Source organism: Vicugna pacos, chromosome 8 (assembly GCF_048564905.1).
Source record: "Vicugna pacos chromosome 8, VicPac4, whole genome shotgun sequence".
Taxonomy (NCBI): Eukaryota; Metazoa; Chordata; class Mammalia; order Artiodactyla; family Camelidae; genus Vicugna; species Vicugna pacos.
In genome coordinates, this window is record NC_132994.1 from 7,664,325 (window position 1) to 7,682,219 (window position 17,895).

General features: G+C 37.4%; 1 protein-coding gene across 1 annotated transcript in view; it reads left to right on the top strand.

The window, feature by feature from the left end:
* EYS (eyes shut homolog) overlaps positions 1–17,895 on the top strand; it is a 1,174,088-nt gene that overhangs the window by 945,388 nt on the left and 210,805 nt on the right. The window contains 1 exon segment of the mRNA XM_006211933.3: positions 17,247–17,411. Coding sequence (XP_006211995.2) covers positions 17,247–17,411 — 165 coding nt within the window.

The following is a 17,895-nucleotide window of genomic DNA, read 5'->3' on the forward strand; positions in this document are numbered from 1 at the left end:
ATGTGATAGAGATGAATGTCCATCCTTACGTGTGGCTACTAATGGTTCAAGCACACCTCCGGTTCAACATGATAATGTTCGCCGATGGCAATGCAGGGCTGCATGAACTCATTTGGCATTTGTAGACTTATGATAGATCTCTTTCTAATACCTTTAACTTCCTACTCTTCTCTACCATTTTCTATACCTGCCAAACAGAATTCAGATCTGGGTATCCATCTTTTCTATGTCAGCACCCTGCCTCTGATTATTCTTTAAAAATAAGACCACCGAATTAGGAAACCTGGTACCACTATACATTCATGGTCACCCACCCACGTTGATCCATCTACACAGCTCGTAAATATTATGTCTGCTTTTTCAGCCTTCTTCCCCAGTCTCCACAATGACTATTTTAAATATTCTCCACATCCTCATGCCTCAGACCTTCTCTATCCCCCTTAGTCTCAGAGGATGAATTTATGTCTTACTTCTCCAAGGAAAATTACTGCCCTCAGATAGCATCTCTCAAAACTGACTTTTAGACCATCATCCAGTTATTATTTCTTCTCTCCATTAACACAGAGGAAATGTCTAAGCTACTAATGTTAATTTTCCAACCATATATAGGCTCTTATGGTAAATATTTCTCCTGTAGTAAATGAACAATGGTTTTTAATAATTTATCTATGTTTTGTAAAGTTCCATATTATGAAACTTGCCTCTGTAACATGACATATGGTTCAAATTTCCACCTGCCTTACAACTAGGGCATAAACATGACAGAGGCTCTACCAATCAGGTGCAATTCTTTTATTTTAGTTGAACTAGTGAGAGTGAATTTTGATTTTTGCAACTAAGAATGCTAAGACATGCAGAACGTATCCCCTCTCTCCTTTAGAGAAACTGTAAAATATTCACTCTCCTGTATCTTCAATTTCTTCTGTTCTACTAAGTCCTCTCAGTAGCATTTCAACTACTCTTGTCTTCCCATTAAATAAAATCCTCCCAAGAATCCTGTTACGTGTGGCCCCGAGACGTTTCTCCCTTTCCTCAAAGAAAACGTTCACTTGTTGAGTCTGCTTTTGTAGTTCTAAATCCTGACCTCCTAGTTCTGCCATAACATAGGCTGATCTAGCAGCTTTTTGTGCAGTCCAGGGTCCTCTCCTCCCGAAAGATGCCTTCCTTGTCCCCTCTAACGCCACACCCCCGGGGATGCCCATGTCCCTTTTCAGCCTCCGTCGCTATTTCCCCTCTTTCTTCACAGTTTCCTAGGTCTTGATCTTAAACTTCATTTTCCTTTTAATCTACCCATTAATTTACATAAGAATTCTCTTCCAGTTTCATTGTCCAGCTTCCCTAGGAATATCCCTTTAAGTTCAAAATTTGTATCTTCAAAATAGACCAAACCTCTCAACTTCAAGCCCATAGCGTCAACAAACATGATATAGGCATCTTCACTTGGATTTCTCTTCAAGTATCAGAGACAACTGTTCAAAACCCAACTCCTTATCTAGACACATGCAAAGTCAGTCTCCCTATTCACCCAGCACTGGATCCAAGAAATCTGGCAACCAAAGGTCAACATGGAATAATCTAAGAGTATGTCTAAGCACGATATAGACATAGGCATACACACAAAGTATTAGTGTGTACGTGTATATATTTAATATCTTACTTCATTCTTTACCCCTGATATCTGCATAATTGATGTCAGATAAAGTATAGAAAGGGGAAGGAGTGAGAAAGCTTTCACATTGCCTCCATGCTTACTTTTCCAAAAACGATTCTTTAGCTTCTGTGTGCACAAAATAGCATTAATCGCCAGGTTCATACTGTGTAGCACTTTACAGTGTATTTTTATCCTTAATCCAACAGAAGTGTGTATCCAGCTATAGAAAGAAGACAAAGAGGGCCTACCAGCTAAACAGTATGTTTGCAATCTCTAGCTGTGATTTCAAAGGGGTTTCTTTGGAAGCAGTTTTCTGTCCCACTAGTTTTTAATAGGAGAGGGGAAATTGGTTTACAATATGAACTTTTAAACTTTTTCTTATTTTCATACCAATTGCTTGCCCTACACTTGAACCCAACAATTGCCCATACATTCAAGTGCTTTTGTACTCAGAGTTCTTAGCCAGAATCAAAGCCGTTTAGCTGAATGACACTGTGCTGTCATATGGGCCATGGATAAAAAGACCAGGCACATAAGTGGAGGCAATTCATGGACTTCCTAATGTAGTTTTTTTCTTTCACTTTTGAGCCTATTGAATGAACTCTCTGAGCCTTTTTAGGGTTTATCTCTGAATTTTGACCTTCATTTCCCAAGTTCTTATTGCTTTTGAGGCATTTCAACTAGTGAAATAGTTTGCTCATGTAGTTAAGAGTCATAATTCCTTGCTGTTTGTAGCCATTTATGCCTTAACTTTTTCAGAATTTGTGCTTATTTACAATGCTTGAGGTAACTTCCTAATCCTATCTTTGGTATTGCATTAGTGACCTCAAAAACGACTAGAAAACTAAAATTATTTTCATGTTACGTAGATGTCTAATTCTTGAAAAATGCCTATGCAAGTTACAGAGAAAGTGAGCAGAGTGATGGAAGGACCAATGAGTGGGACAAAGGACTGAATAATGATGAGGGCTGCCGAAGGTGAAAAGCTCTAGAGTAACACAGTTAATGCCAGGTTGTAGCCGGACTCGAAGAAAGGAAGACTCCATGCCTGTGACACACTAGCAAAACTATCATGGGCTTCAAGGTGAGGAGGAAAGATGTAGTGATGCTCGGTTAATGAGCAGTGCTTACAGAGGTAGCTACTTCCTGTCCAAAACTGGCAAAGTACAAAAGCACATTGTATTGGCCCATGAGAAGATCAGTGCAAAAGAAAGGCTTTGCTGAGTGCAGTGGCAGTAACATGTATGTTATAGAGACTCAGAAGGGGGCCTCTGGAGTGACAGAGTCTCCCTGGGGTAGTTCCTAGCTGGGTGACTTTGCACAGTTTACTTCCCTTTCCAAGCCACTGATTCCTGATTTGTAAAAGGGGACAGTTACAGGGTTGCACTGAGGATTAAAATAGATTATTCATGTAAAAATAGTTCTTTGCAAAGTTCTCACACCAACAAGAGCTCAGAACATGACCGATATTATTACTGTTAGAGTAGCATGGAAGGAATGTCATGGAGATGATGGGGTTCAAACAACAGGGTCTTCAAGGCTACAGGGTCAGCGATGAGAAGAAATCGGGGGGAAATGGGAAACGCGGCAGTCAGCCTTCCATAACTTTCTGAGAGTCAGGCAGTACGTTGAAGAGCCTTAGTTTTAGAATGAATAAACAGCAGTCATTCTCAAAGGCCAACATTTCTAACTGGGCAATATTCAAAAAACTGATTTCTTTTTAAAGAGGCTTAAAGGTCTCAGCTGTCTTCTCAAAAAAAAAAAAAAGAGGTAATCATAGTGCTTTGGAGAGCATTGTTTGGCACATAGTAGTGCTCAATAAAAGCTAGCTTAACTACTATATATAAAATAGATAAACGAAAAGGACCTACTGTATAGCACAGGGAACTATATCCAATATCTTGTAGTAACCTATAATGAAAAATAATATGAAAAGAAATATATATAAGTACATGTATGGCTGAAACATTATGCTGTGCAACAGAAATTGACACAACATTGTAAACTGGCTGTACTCAATTTAAAAAGTAGAGAAAAAAAAGCTAGCCTTTATTAAAAGGATGATCCTGAGTCTTCCTGCTCCCTGTCCCGTCCCCTCCCCTGTTCTCCCCTACCCCCTCCTCTCTCTCTCCCTCCCCTACTCCCCACTCCATTCCACTCACCATCTCAGACACACCAAATTACCTGTATTGGAGACGTGAATATAGGTGTTGATCATATTTTTCTATCTAAGTCTGGGACACACAACTAATAAGCAATGTCTCCGGCTTCTACATAGAACTGACTTAACAATCAAACTGTTGAGGGACAGGGCTGCCAAGACAAATTGTTGTGACCAGATAAACACTGAAGGGAACTAGTGGAAACGTTGTGGACCAGCAACAGTTTGGAAGCTACTACATTTAAAAAATAAATAAATAAACTTGGTGGAAGACAGGTAACTGAGTTTTAACCTGAACAGCTGCATTTTCCTGGACTCAAATCACCATTTTTGATTTGAGTCCAGGAAAATGCAAATTGGTGACTGGCTACCAAGTTCTTGTAAACACCAGAGGCTTTGCATTGTCTGCTGTTGTAAGAGAGCCCAAAGAGGTCCAACAAAGTCAACTGGTTGTCACTGAGTTCATCTCATTCCCACCAACAGTACACCCAAGCCTGAGGAGTTACTTTTAGCTAATTACTAGGCAGCGGAGCGGGAAATGAGTGGCGTTTTGTTTCCTTCCCCATGCTACTGCACATGCGTGTACACCTGGACACATGTTTGTGTGCCGATGTACACGTATATTTTTAATCATCTGCTGGTTACTTTTACACAGATATCCCATAAGCATCACAAAATCTAATGTACAAACTGACTTCGTTGCCCTCCCACCACTAAACTCCTCTTCCTCCTGGGTGTCCGGGTCTAGCTTCCATCCCTTCCATTATCCAAGTTATTCGGACTTAACATTACTTTTCCTCTTGAGATCTCGTTTCACCTTAACCCACAGTCTACCCATTGCCAAGTCCTGTCCCTCCTAGTTCAGGAAGTCCTCCCCCATCTACTCCCTCCTTTCTTTTGCTAGCGTCAGCATCCCGGATTTGACCCTCAGTTTCACCAACTGAACTACTGATACAGCTTTTTAATCTGAATTCACAACTTCCGTCTCTTCCTGGTGGAAGCTATCTGTACATTGCTGAGACCTTTGTAGTCCTGAAGGACAATTCTAATTGTGCTTCTTCTCTGCTCATCAATGTCTAATGGTCTCTGGCTGCAGAATGAAGGTTAACCTCTGTTCTGGCATGCCAGCCCGCTAGGGTCCTCCTCCTGCCTCTCCAAGTCTATTGTCCATGACTCTCCTTCACACAGCCTGTCCTCCTGGTCATCTGAACTTTAGCCTTTTCTCTGTATACCTACCAGGCTGTTCCACTGTTACTCCTGCTCAGACTCCTCCCTCTTTCTCATGATATAATAAGCTCATTAATTGCTGGATGGAATAACCAATTAATTAATCAACTCATTTTCCCAGTTGGAGTGGAAACTTACTGAATCATAGATCTGCATCTGATGCATTTGAATCCTCCCTGTGCCTTGAGCAAAGCTGACTTGAAATATTTTTTAAATGAATGAGTGTTTAAGCGTCCATATCTCAGTTAAGGATTTTAAAATCTTTTAACTGCAAGCTTTTAACAATGATATTCATGTTAGGGTGTGGCTTTGTGTTTTTGTTTGTTGATAAGTTATTCATCTAGTTTACAATGTTGGAAACACGCTTTCTCTCATGACCACCATGTTTCTGCTTCCTGCAGATTGGTCCAAACCACCCTGTTCTGTCACCATCCAGTCTTCAAACTGTCCCTGTTGTCATGGTATCCTATCCTGTTGGGCACCTTTTTCCTCTGCTTACTAAATTTCGTTTCTTCTCTATCATAATTCAAATTTTGTCTGTTAGACAATGATGCTTTCTGTTGCAAGCGAATGTCCTGGCCTCTATAAACTTGGTAAATTACAGGTTGAAAAAAAAATCACTATGAATATTTGAAACATTTGACAAAAAGACATATTTTATTTCTGAGAAGTGTACTGATAACAAAAAGGGACTTATCTTTAATTATGTGAATTATTTTATTAATATTGTAACTTTAAATCCATATGGTTATGTCATTTTAACAGTTACCCCAAATAATCCTTATGATAATCAGAATAATGTGATTCAAATACACAAGAATTTTTTCAATATTTTAAAAATTATTATACAAAACTTTAGATTTTTTTGCTTATAGTCTAGCTAGCCTCAAAACAAAACACATTAAATTAATGCTAACATGCGCATTTGATGGAGTAAATATATTTGAAAAATATGTTTTTATGATACTACAGTTTATCACAAGCAATGGCTATACTTAGAGAACACATTTTAGAAGTATTTGATATAATCAGTATCTTCTGATTGGCTGGTCAGTCACCTTGGTTTTGCCATAGGGAAAGAGTTTTTAAAATTACAGTTTATGTCTATGAGTTAGCAGTGTTATTATCAATATTTATCATTTTATTTTATTTTTTTAATGGAGGTACAGGGGATTGAACCCAGGAATTGTACATACTAAGCACACAGTCTTACCACTAAGCTATACTTTCCCCTCCAATATTTATTATTTTAATAGTAGGAAGGTCTGCTAAAATTCACCCTTGAAATGATAGTTACTTATTTTTCAATAATTTGAAATTCATTCCTAGTCTTTTTCTTAAATGTGTTAAAATGTTCTCATTCCAGCAAACCTCTATGTACTCTATCCATACTTTTGAAGTTCTAGGAAATTTAATATTCAATGAAAGTAGTCATTATTTATAAAATATAAACAAGAATAATATACTTCACACTTAACTCCAAAATTATCTACAAACAATACAAATTATCAATCTATCATATTCTTGGAGACATAAAAGATATAACATATATAACAAAGTCATTTTCTTATGTTGTGAAATGTGTGGTTTCTCTTTTGTTCTGTTTTCTTTTTGTTTTTGCTTTGCTCTTATGCACGTGCATGCATGCATTCATAAATATATAGACATAAGAAATATGGGGGCAGAAAACTGGGTATATTCTGTAAATTAAAACACTTTTGGATTCTTCCGTGCCCCTAGAGAAATGTTACTGTTGTTCTCTAAATAAGTCTAATTGAGAGAGATGGAACTTTCCCTGAGGTTCCGTATAGCCTACTTGACAGCAAAGATGATGGCACCAAGATTCTACTTTCAGCAGCAGGAATGAGATATTCTGAAAAACATTCCCACTTAAAATCAATTACAATGTTGGGCAAAATACAATGAGCATCCTTTTCAAAGCTTAGGCAAGTTCAGATAATTATTCTCAGAGTTAAAAAAATAAAGAGAAGCACTAAGGGCCAAAAGCCAGAGAAGGTTCTACAAAAAAAGTGTGACAAACAGTGAAACCAGAACACTTCCTGGTCTCAGGTATCTGGAGATAAGGGTTTTAAGGGCAGCATGAGCTATAAAGAAAGATTTTTGTGTCTGGACAGAGTCCAGAGCTGAAACTGAGCATTCTTCATAAAGTTTATACCCCCAAGGAACTTCAGACTCAGTGGAAAGTTGAGGGGGAAAAGAACCTGTTAGCAAAGAGAGGTGAAAAGAAAGTCGTTGGGTTCAGACACCGTGGCCACAGGTTTGTAACTAACCCCTCTTCAAGAATTCTTCCATGTCCCTGCCCTCATGCAGGTTTACAATTCCAATTTACAGTCCTCAACTTTGGTTGAGGAAATTTCAAACTAGAAATTAATATAAAACATAAACAACAAGTTTCTTCTGTATAGCACAGAGGACTATTTTCAGTATCTTGTAACCTATAATGAAAAAGAATACTAGACTAGATAAACAAGATGATACTGTATAGCACAGGGAAATATACACAAGATCTTATGGAAAAAAATGTGACAATAAATATATATGTATGTTCATGTATAACTGAAAAATTGTGCTCTACACTGAAATTTGACACATCATTGTAAAATGATTATAAATCAATAAAAAATGTTTAAAAAATAAAATAAAACTAGGAAGCAAAAAGAAAGAAAAAAGAAAAAGAATATGGAAAGGAGTATCGGTATGTGTATGTATGATTGGAATATGTTACTGTGCACCAGAAATTGACAGATTGTAAACTGACTATACTTCAATAATTATTGAAGTCTCATTTGAAAACCTTAAGATATTTGAAAGAAGCAATCCAAATTCCACAAATTTACTAATCCGAATTCCATAAATCAGGTCTCCATGGATACTCATCAATAAACACCAATCAAAATTAACTCCACAATTTTAAAAAAACAGAATGTCAGTTAAAACATACCTCCTTGTTTACTTCAAAAAGCAGCATTATATCCCCAAGGACTTTGAATGTTAGATTTATTAAATTCAGAAATAAAATTACTCCATATAAAATGCTGAAGAAAATACAAGAGGAAATTTAACAACAAGCAAGGCAGAAAAAAGGCTATCGCAAAATTCCAGGCAATGAAATCAAATATATAATCATTGAAAATGTAATAGATAAATTAAATAGAAGATTAGATATAGCTGAGAAAAGAATAAAGTACATGAAGTTAGATCTGATTGAGACAAAGCAAATATGTGAGAGAAGTTGAAAATGGAGTGGGTAGAAAGAGAATGCATAGCATCCTTAATTATTTTCGCCCATTTCTAATTGTTTGAAAACATCAACAATGGAATTCAACCAAGAGAGAAATAAAACCTTCAAACTGCAGAGAGAAACTAAAGATCAGTCTACAAATGTTTGCACAGCTAAACTTTCATTGAAGAATATAGTGCAAATAAATACATCTTCAGGGGAAAAAAAAAAAAACTGAGAGGTTTTACCAGCAAGAAATACTCACTAAAGCAACTTGAAAAGGAAGAACATCCAGAATAAGGACAATGATTCCAGAATTGAAGTCAAAAAATCAGAAAGAAAAAATTGTCTATATAAAATAATAATTTGAATATATGACTTGGGCAGAGACAAAGCAGTACACAAAAAGAAGCAAATTCTTTCACATTCTCCACCACATCGTTTTTGGGGAGTCAGATTGGTCCTCAGCTTTCTCCATGATAGAAAGTTATCTGCCAGGCAGCTATACATTGTTTTTGGCTCTGGGCAGGGCTATTCTATATGCTCTGGATGAAAGAACCCACAAAAATTTCCTAAGTGTCAGGAACATATTTCACAGGAACATATTTCCCATCCTTTAGCACCCATGTATCTAACCAAGGCGGCTAGATACATTCTATTTTCCAGGTACTGTCTAATAGAGGTATTATCAGCAATGTATCATCACACAGTAAATCACTGAATAGAAACTGAATAGTCAAGACATTTACCCCTGCGTGGACAACCCACAAGTGGGAAGTTAATTACAATTCCAGAGGCTCTCCGCAAGTAGTGAGGGCTCTGATCCCCACATCGAGCTCCCCAGCCCAGGGGTCCTGCACTAGGAAGATGAGCCCCAGATGTTTGGCTTTGAAAGCCAGTGGGGCTTCATTTCAGGAAAGCCTGAGCACCATGGGAGATAAAGACTCCATTCTTAAAAGGTACACGCAAAACCTCACACACTCCAGGACCCAGGGCAGAAGCGGTAATTTGAAAGGACTCTGGGTCAGACCCACCTGCTGACCTAGGAGAACTTCCTGGAGAAGCAGGAGGCACCTGGAGCTCACCTGGGGGCACAGACATGGGCAGAAGCCATTCTGGGGAGCACGTTCTACCTCATGGACACTGGTGCAGGCAAGTGACCATTTTGGAATCCTCCCTCTAGCTTATTATGCTGGGACCTGGCCCCGCCTGTACTGCAGCAGTACTGAGACAACACAGGCCAAGGGGTTCCCCAGAGAGGGACACAGCCACAGCCACTAGCAGTTCGGACACCTTGAGTCCACAGCCACTCCGGGACTTAGGCCTGCCCACCAGAGGGCTCAGAACCTGGGTCAGCAAACCAGTGCATTGGCACTAGCCCCAGGACCCAGCCTCACACACCACTGGGTTGGCACCAGCCCTGAGATCCCGTGGGCCTGGCCCAACCCACCAGTATATGGACGTCAGCCCCAGGAACACTGCAGCTGCACTCTCTCTGTGTCAGGACACTAACCACCCACCAGCAAGGCAGCAGCACCAGCACTGGCCATGCCCATGAGCAGATCAAAACCAGCTCCTGACACCTTGGGTCCTTCAGCCTGCCACCCAGGATCTGGAGCCACCCACCAGAAGGCTAACACCAGCTTCAGGACCCCACGGGCCCCACAGCAAGCCACGTCAGGAACTGGCCTTTCCACCAGCAGGCCAACATTAGATCTTGGACGCCTTACAACCACCCATACTGGAAAATGGCTCCACCTACCAGTGGGCCCACACTTTCCCTAGATGCCCAGAGCTCCACAGCCAGCCACTTCATGACTCAGTTCTACCCCCCACAAGAAAGGGCCAGGCAGCCAAGCAGACCAGGGAGCAGCCACGCCCGTGAGATTGCCCACAGTAGCCAACCCGCCACAACAGAAGGACAATGCAACATCAAAAAATAAGCAACCTGATTTAAAAATGGGCAGAGAATCTGCATAGACATTTTTCCAAAGAGGACATGCAGATGACTCCTGAAAAAAAGACCCACAAATCAATGGAACAGAGTAGAGAGCTCAGAAGTGAACTCACACTCATATGGGCAACTAATCTATGACAAAGGAGGAAAAAATATGAAATGGGGAAAAGAAAGCCCCTTCAATAAATGGTGTTGGGAAAACTGAACAGCTACATCACAAGAATCAGACTGGGCCACTCTCTCAAACCATGCACAAGAATAAATTCAAAGTGGATTAAAGACTTAAATTTAAGACCTGAAATCATAAAACTTCTGAAAAGAAACATAGGCAGAATACTCTTTGACATTAATCATACTAATATTTTTTGCATATGTCTCCCCAGGCAGGGAAAACAAAAGCAAAAATATACAAATGAGATTACATCAAACTAAAAGGCTTTTGCACAGTGAAGGAAACTATCAACAAAATGAAAAAGCTACATTATGAATGGGAGAAGAGATTTGCAAATGGTATATTCAATAAGGGCCTAATATCCAAAATACATAAAGAACTCATACAACTAAACATCAAAAAAAAAAAAAAACTCAAACAACTTGATTTAAAAAAATGGGCAGAGGATCTGAACAGACATTTTTCCAAAGCAAACACACAGATGACCAATAGGCACAGGAAAAAGATGTTCAGCATCACTACTCATCAGGGAAATGCAAATTAAAACCACAATGAGATTGCACCTCACACCTATCAGAATGGCTATCATCCAAAAGACAACAGATAACACAAAAGGGACACAAATGAACTTATCTACAAAACAGAAACAGACTCACAGACATAGAGAACAAACTTACAGTTACTGGGGGCAAAGGGGGTGGGGAGGGATAAATTGGGAATTAGAAATTTGCACCTCTTGGGGAGAGATGGAAATGTGAGCTATCTTGATTGGGGTCATGGTTTCATGGATGTGTACTTCTATCAACATTCATCAAATTGTACATCTGAAATATGTGTAGTTGATTGTACAGGAGTCATAATATATCACAGTAAAGTTGTTTTGAAAAAATGACAGCAGATAACAAGTGTTGGTGAGAATGCGGAAAAAAGGAAACTCTTGTGCGCTATTAGTGGGAATGTAAACTGGTGCAGCCACTATGGAAAACAGTATATGGATTCCTCAAAAAATTAAAACTACCATATGATCCAGCAGTTCCACTCCTGGGTACATGTCTGAAGAAAATGAAAACACTAATTAGGAAAGATATGCACCTCTGTGTTCACTGCAGCATTGTTCACAATAGTCAAGACAGGGAAGCAACCCAAGTGCCCATCAATAGACGAACAGATAAAGAAGGAGCTGTATAGAAACAGAATGGAATAGTATACAGCAAGAAAAAAGAATGGAGTCTTGCCATTTGAGACAATATGATGGAACTTAGATAGTATTGTGCTACATGAAGTAAGTCCAAGAAAGACAAACACTATATGATTTCACTTATATGTGGAATCTAAACAAATACTGTCTGATTTCACTTGTATGTGAAATCTGAAAAAACAAAACAAAAGAACAAACATAACAAAACAGAGTCAAAGACACAAGCAGGTGGTTGCCAGAGGGGAAATGGGCAGTGGGAGGGCAGAAATAGGTGAGGGAGATCAAGAGATACAAAACTTCTAGTTACAAAATAAATGTCACAGATGTGAAGTGTGCAGTGTGGAGAATACAGTCAATAATGATGTAATATCTTTGTGCGGTGACATATTGTAATTAGACTTATGATGGTGATCATTTTTAAATGTATAGAAATATTTGGAAACACTGTTGTGTAGCAGGAACTAATATAGTGTTGTAGGTCAATTACACTTCAAGAACAAACAAGCAAAAAACAAACTCATAGAAAAAGTGATCAGATTTGTGATTAGCATAGGTGAGGAATGGGGGATGGGGAATTGCATAAAGGCAGTCAAAAAGTACAAACTTCCAGTTATAACATAAATTAGTAGGGATATAGTGCACAGCATGATAAGTATACACTGCTCTATGTTATCTATGAATTTTTTTAAGAGAGTAAATCCTGAGTTCTTATCACAAGGAAAAAAATATTTACTATTTCTTTCATTTTCTATCTATGTGAGATGTTGCTTGTTCAATAAACATTGTGATAATCATTTCACGATGTATGTAAGTCAAATCATCATGCTGTACACCTTAAATACACAGTTGCTCAATGTCATTTCTAGCTCAGTGAAACTAGAAGAAAAAAGTTTAGCCATGATATCTGCGTTTAAGGAGCTCGCAGCTATCATACAGTGAGTCACGGTGGGAAGTATCACTGTGCAGCTGAATAAGGGCTATAGTAGGAATATCTAACAAGTATTTGTGTTAATAAGAAGGAAGATGTTATTGACTTGATATTGAGAAGGAGGATCAAAGTTCAAAAGAGAGAAAACAAAAAACTGTTTTGGACATACTGAGTTCAGGTTGCCTCTATTCCCTCCCCGTAGATCCATATAGTTGGCAGCTGGATGTATAAAGTCAGAAGCTATCTGAACTAAAGATGAAAATTTGAGTGTTTTCAGAAGCTAAAAAGTAGCTAAAGTTATGGGAACAAATGAGATCACTCAGGGAAAATTTCTAAACTAAGGGAAGAAAGAAGGTATAGAAATAGACTACAGACTGGTAGCTATTATGACAGCATGTCAAATGCAGTGTGAGATGTTCATGGTTCTTTGTATCTTTCTTGTCCTAGCTGCAGTTTTACTTCATGGAAGATATTTTTGGCGTGCTAAATGATGTTTTACTTGGTTTTATTTTCTAAGAGGAAAGAGGCAGGGTCATAGCTTCAAAGCTTCAGATTTTTGAGAGGGTCAGAGGGCAGATCATGATGATCAGCCATTCTTGACAGAGAAACCAAGGGATAAAAACCAGTATTGCTACATTGGCTGTGACAATGACGGATGAGAAAGTTTGGTGTTTTGGTTTTTTTTTTTTATCACACCTTGCTTCCTTGTGCATGCCTTGGACAGATGCAGAGCAACTCTTCATGCTTTAAATTGAAGAGTGAAGTGCCTATGGTCAATAGGAGAAATATGAGTCCTGTCCTGATTTTTGCAAGTGCTTTTCTGGGGGAGAAAAGTAGATGCAGCAAAAACAGCAGCTGTGCTAGCAGGAACAACAAGGGTATTTGATACTGCCTATTCTTCAAAAAATAATAATAATACATTTGATATATGTTTTAAAAAGAAATACAGTGATAATTCTTATCAGGCACTTGACAAATTGATTGACTTTTATGAATTAATATAAACTTGAATGTCTAACACAGGGAAATTACCCAAGTAAATGTAATAATTTAGCCCATCCAAATCTAAAACATTTTTTTTACTTCTAAAATAAGAAAAATGTGTGATGTGTTAAAAATATTTAGTGCAATTTATATGTGCTATATACTACAGTACTATGCATAATATTATAAATACTGTATATATTTATATATATAAATCTTTAAGACACTGAAGTTTCTCACAATTAATATATATATAGCATCTAATTCTATTTCATTGGCCTTGGAACTTAATTTTATAATTTTAGAATAAGAGAGATAATTATAACTTTTGTGGCTTTCAATATCATTGATTAGATATATTATTTTTCAGTAATGAATCCTTCAGAAAGCCAGATATATGGACTTATTAACTGGTGATATTCTTTTTAATCACAGAGTTTAATAAAATTGGAATCATAAAAGAAAGAATGTAATTTTTTAAACTAAAAACAAAATATGTAGTAATAATTGTCTTACATCAGTCTTATTTCCTTTCTGTAAATTCAGTCGTAGAATTTATATGATGTTCCTTCTGGGGAAAGTAAGAAAAACTCAATGAAAGCATTTCAAGAGTATGAATTTTTAATGTCTGCTGAGTAAATCAAATTTATTTCCATTATAAAGGAGGAATAGCAAACAATATTATGTTTCTTCTAATACCAGGAATTACAATAAAGGCATAAGGATAATTTGTGATTCACTGCATTTGTAACTTTGTTTGTATGTTAGTATGCCATTTTCTAGGGTTCAATCAAGAACACCTTTTTATAAGACTAAAAAGATTATGACTCACAATGTAGACAAAGTGTTCCATTTCTACTCAGAATGAATAACACTTGCATTGCTCTGTTGCATTATGTTAAGAGTAAAAATATTCATCTCTTCTGTTTTCTTTATCATAAAGTACTTCAAAGTGCTCTCCTGGATAAAAATTTCAAAGTGTTGTTGTTATTAATTGACTATGTTCTAATTCATATCATAGAAATACATTTGGTGAAAAAAAATTAAATTCATCCATATTTTTAACCTAATATGCTTCCAGCTCAATACTATGGTTCCGTACCTTCCTTTGACAGTTTGAGAGTTTTAGATAATTTAGGGTTTTAATGTATCTTTCTTTTGGGTTAATTGATTGGATTTTCCCATGACCCAGATGGATTTTAAATTTTGTTAACCATATAAAAATTAATATAATTACTTAGATCAATCTATATGATCTTTTAATACATTTAAACATTACAGATGTCTATGTTATAATCAGAAGCCACTCATTAACTACTGAAGGACATATTTTGTAAGCTGTTTAACACAGATTTCCATATAAAGATATTGGATTTTTTTTTCCATTTCTAATTGGAAGAAAAATAAATTTGGAGTGTGTTCAAACAGCACTGCCTGAAGAGGCTTCTGGAAGCAGCAGGGAAACACTCCATCTAACCCCAATTAATCTTGTTTTCCACATTCAGGGCAGTTCTGTTTTTCAACATATCCACTGAACATGATGATAACAAAAATTAATATGGTTAGAAAGCAATTCAATAGCAAATGTTTATTGTTCGTAATTGTTATTTCCTGTCATAATTTTCGTAAAACCTGTCAGCTATGAAAATAAAGGCTCAAGGAAGGAGTAAGCCAGGAAGTAGGCACACATGCCTAAATTACACAGAAGACGCGCTCCTGCGAAGCAGTGTGGAAGGCATTTTTTAGCAAATTGAATTATGCTTTTTATTGTTCTCAGTGAGTTCACCACTTCTCAGAATAAGTAAACCTGATTATAGGTTTACAAGTGTTTCATTCATAGGTGAACCCTCACATAAAGAAAATTTCTTGTGGATTTACCAATAATGTGAAAAGCTTAACCACAAAAAAAAAAAAAAGGCTAGAAGCCCATCTCTGTAGTCTTCCTTTATGCCATTTTAACTATAAGAATGTCTTTCTGTCCTTTTTTTCCCAAAAAAACCACCACAAATGACAGTTTAAGCTGTATTTTTGTATTTGTCTAAGAATGGCTTCGCCTAAAATGTACAAACCTAGTCACGCCATAAGGGGCTGCAGAGATGAGTGAAACGCAGATCTTCCCAGGGAGAGAGAGCCATCCAGAAGACAGATGGGGCAGATTTTGTTAGATTCTCCTTTTCATCTGGCCTCACACTGCATATTAGGCTCAATGCTCCTTGGTGACAGCAAATGCCGGGAAATATGGTCTAGGGGACAGGGTAGATCGGAAGTTACTGAAGGTTTTCATCAAAAATCTTAGTTAATTACAACTGACTAAAGCGGACGTCACAGCGATGACAGCTAATAGTCTCTGTGGGGAGGGAGGCCAGTTAGAAAGAAGCTGTTGCCAACAGATGAGTTGAAAAATAGTAAGAACTTAAACAAGGGCAGTGGTAGCAGAAGGAAAGTTGCAATGTTTGATCTAAGAAAGAGGTGACAGGAACCCCAACTAGTTTGAGAAGAGATGGGTGGACAGTGATGCGATTTCCAAGGCTGGGAGAGTCGATGCTAAGAGCTAGGAAGCGGAAGAGGAGCAAGCTGGGGATAGGGCTCCCTACAGCAGTCTGGGTGGCCGGCTCTCACAGCTCTCTGCATACTTCTCTCTCCTTTCCACCCGCTTTGCCTTCCCTACATTCAGAGCTGGAGTATCAGAAGCAGCAGCTGGCTTGAGGGTGGGGCACTAAGAGAAAAAGAACATGAAGGAGCTTCCTTGGGCCTCTGACGACAGACAGCAGGGGTCCAAGCGCCAGTGCCCTGCAGCTGTTGGCGGGCGGAGGGGGGTGGGCAGCACCTCTCTGAGGGAAGATTTAAGTGTCCAACGATGTCTTAGACTGGATATTAGTTTCTGAATCACTGCATAACCTAGAAAGAAGGTAAGACTCCTAGGGACCGCCAAGTTTTCATCCAGAAGCGAAGAAAATTTCCCCCACTGTGAGAGAGACAAAAATAAAATTGCGTTTCCAGCCTCCCATGTGTTATGCTCGTCCAACGTACCCAGGCTACAGACAATGTCTGACAAAAAAATACTTTCCAAATTTCATGAGCCTGCCTCAAGATTTTATGAGATTAATTTACTTAAAAGATTAATAATTCTAAAATGATACCTCTAAAAAATTATTAATCACCTTGCATAGTATAGTAATACTACTTACAAAATATCTTATCTGAATATTATTGAAAAGCACTAAACATTAATGAATTAATAAAATCCCTCTTTGTGATACATTTCTAATCTTTTTGCGTCACAGACTTTTTTTTAACTGAGGTGTGATTGCATCAAATAAAATTCATGGATTTTTAAGTGTATTATTTGATGTACAGCCATTTATATCACAGAATAGTTTAAGAATCTAGTGAAATCAATTATGCCTACATATGCAAGGACACAGATTATTTCATACAATTTCAGAGTGTTTACTCACCCTTACAGCCCATCCATGAACAACAAATTAAATTTTTTGCTTCAAGTTTTTTTCTCCTGACTGGTGATTAATTATTTGAAACAATGGCTTCACAAATTTTGTTATCCTTATTATCTAAAAATTATCTAAATTTCCTGAAGTTGGATTGAATATTTATAAATATCAGTGTTAATCATTTTAAGTGATAACTGTAAACACTATGTTCTTATCTACTTGATTAGCAATAGAATGCCATCAGGTTATATTAATATGATCTCTTTTTTTTTCAGATGCAGATTTATTTTTTCCATCATTCAATGGGAATTCCTATTTAGAACTGCCTTTTTTTACATTCTTGGAGGAGCTGAAACTTGTCCCAGAGAAGGAACATAACAGAAGTGTTACCATCTATTTAATGATAAAAACAAACGCTTTGAATGGAACTGTTCTCTACAGTGAGTATTAAATGTTCAACCTCCTATATGTCATGTTTCTTTCTCAAATGCTAACCTACTGAATTAATGAATTATTTTTGTAAATATTTTGGGAAAACTATCCTAGCCCCGTGTATAAAACATGACCGAAAGGAAACCTTGGTTCTTTCCAGTTTTCTTTAAAAGTTTCTTTAATTTATGAATCATTTAATGGAACATGACTTACACTCTCTGAACCAGCAAGGAAGAATTTAGCAAGCATATAAATTTGACAGCATATGGCTACAACAGTCAAACATTAATGCTGCAAATGTTTCAGAGAGCATATTTGTATAATATAAATAACTAAACATGAATTGCACTCAATATTCGGTAGCTTGGGAAAAGGCATTCATTTGACAATTGGAAAAATTTCTATCACTCTTTAAGCATTATCTTAGAATTAACTGGTTTGAAAAAAAAAAGCAGAATTAACAGTATTTGTTTAAGGAAATGCCTCTATGAG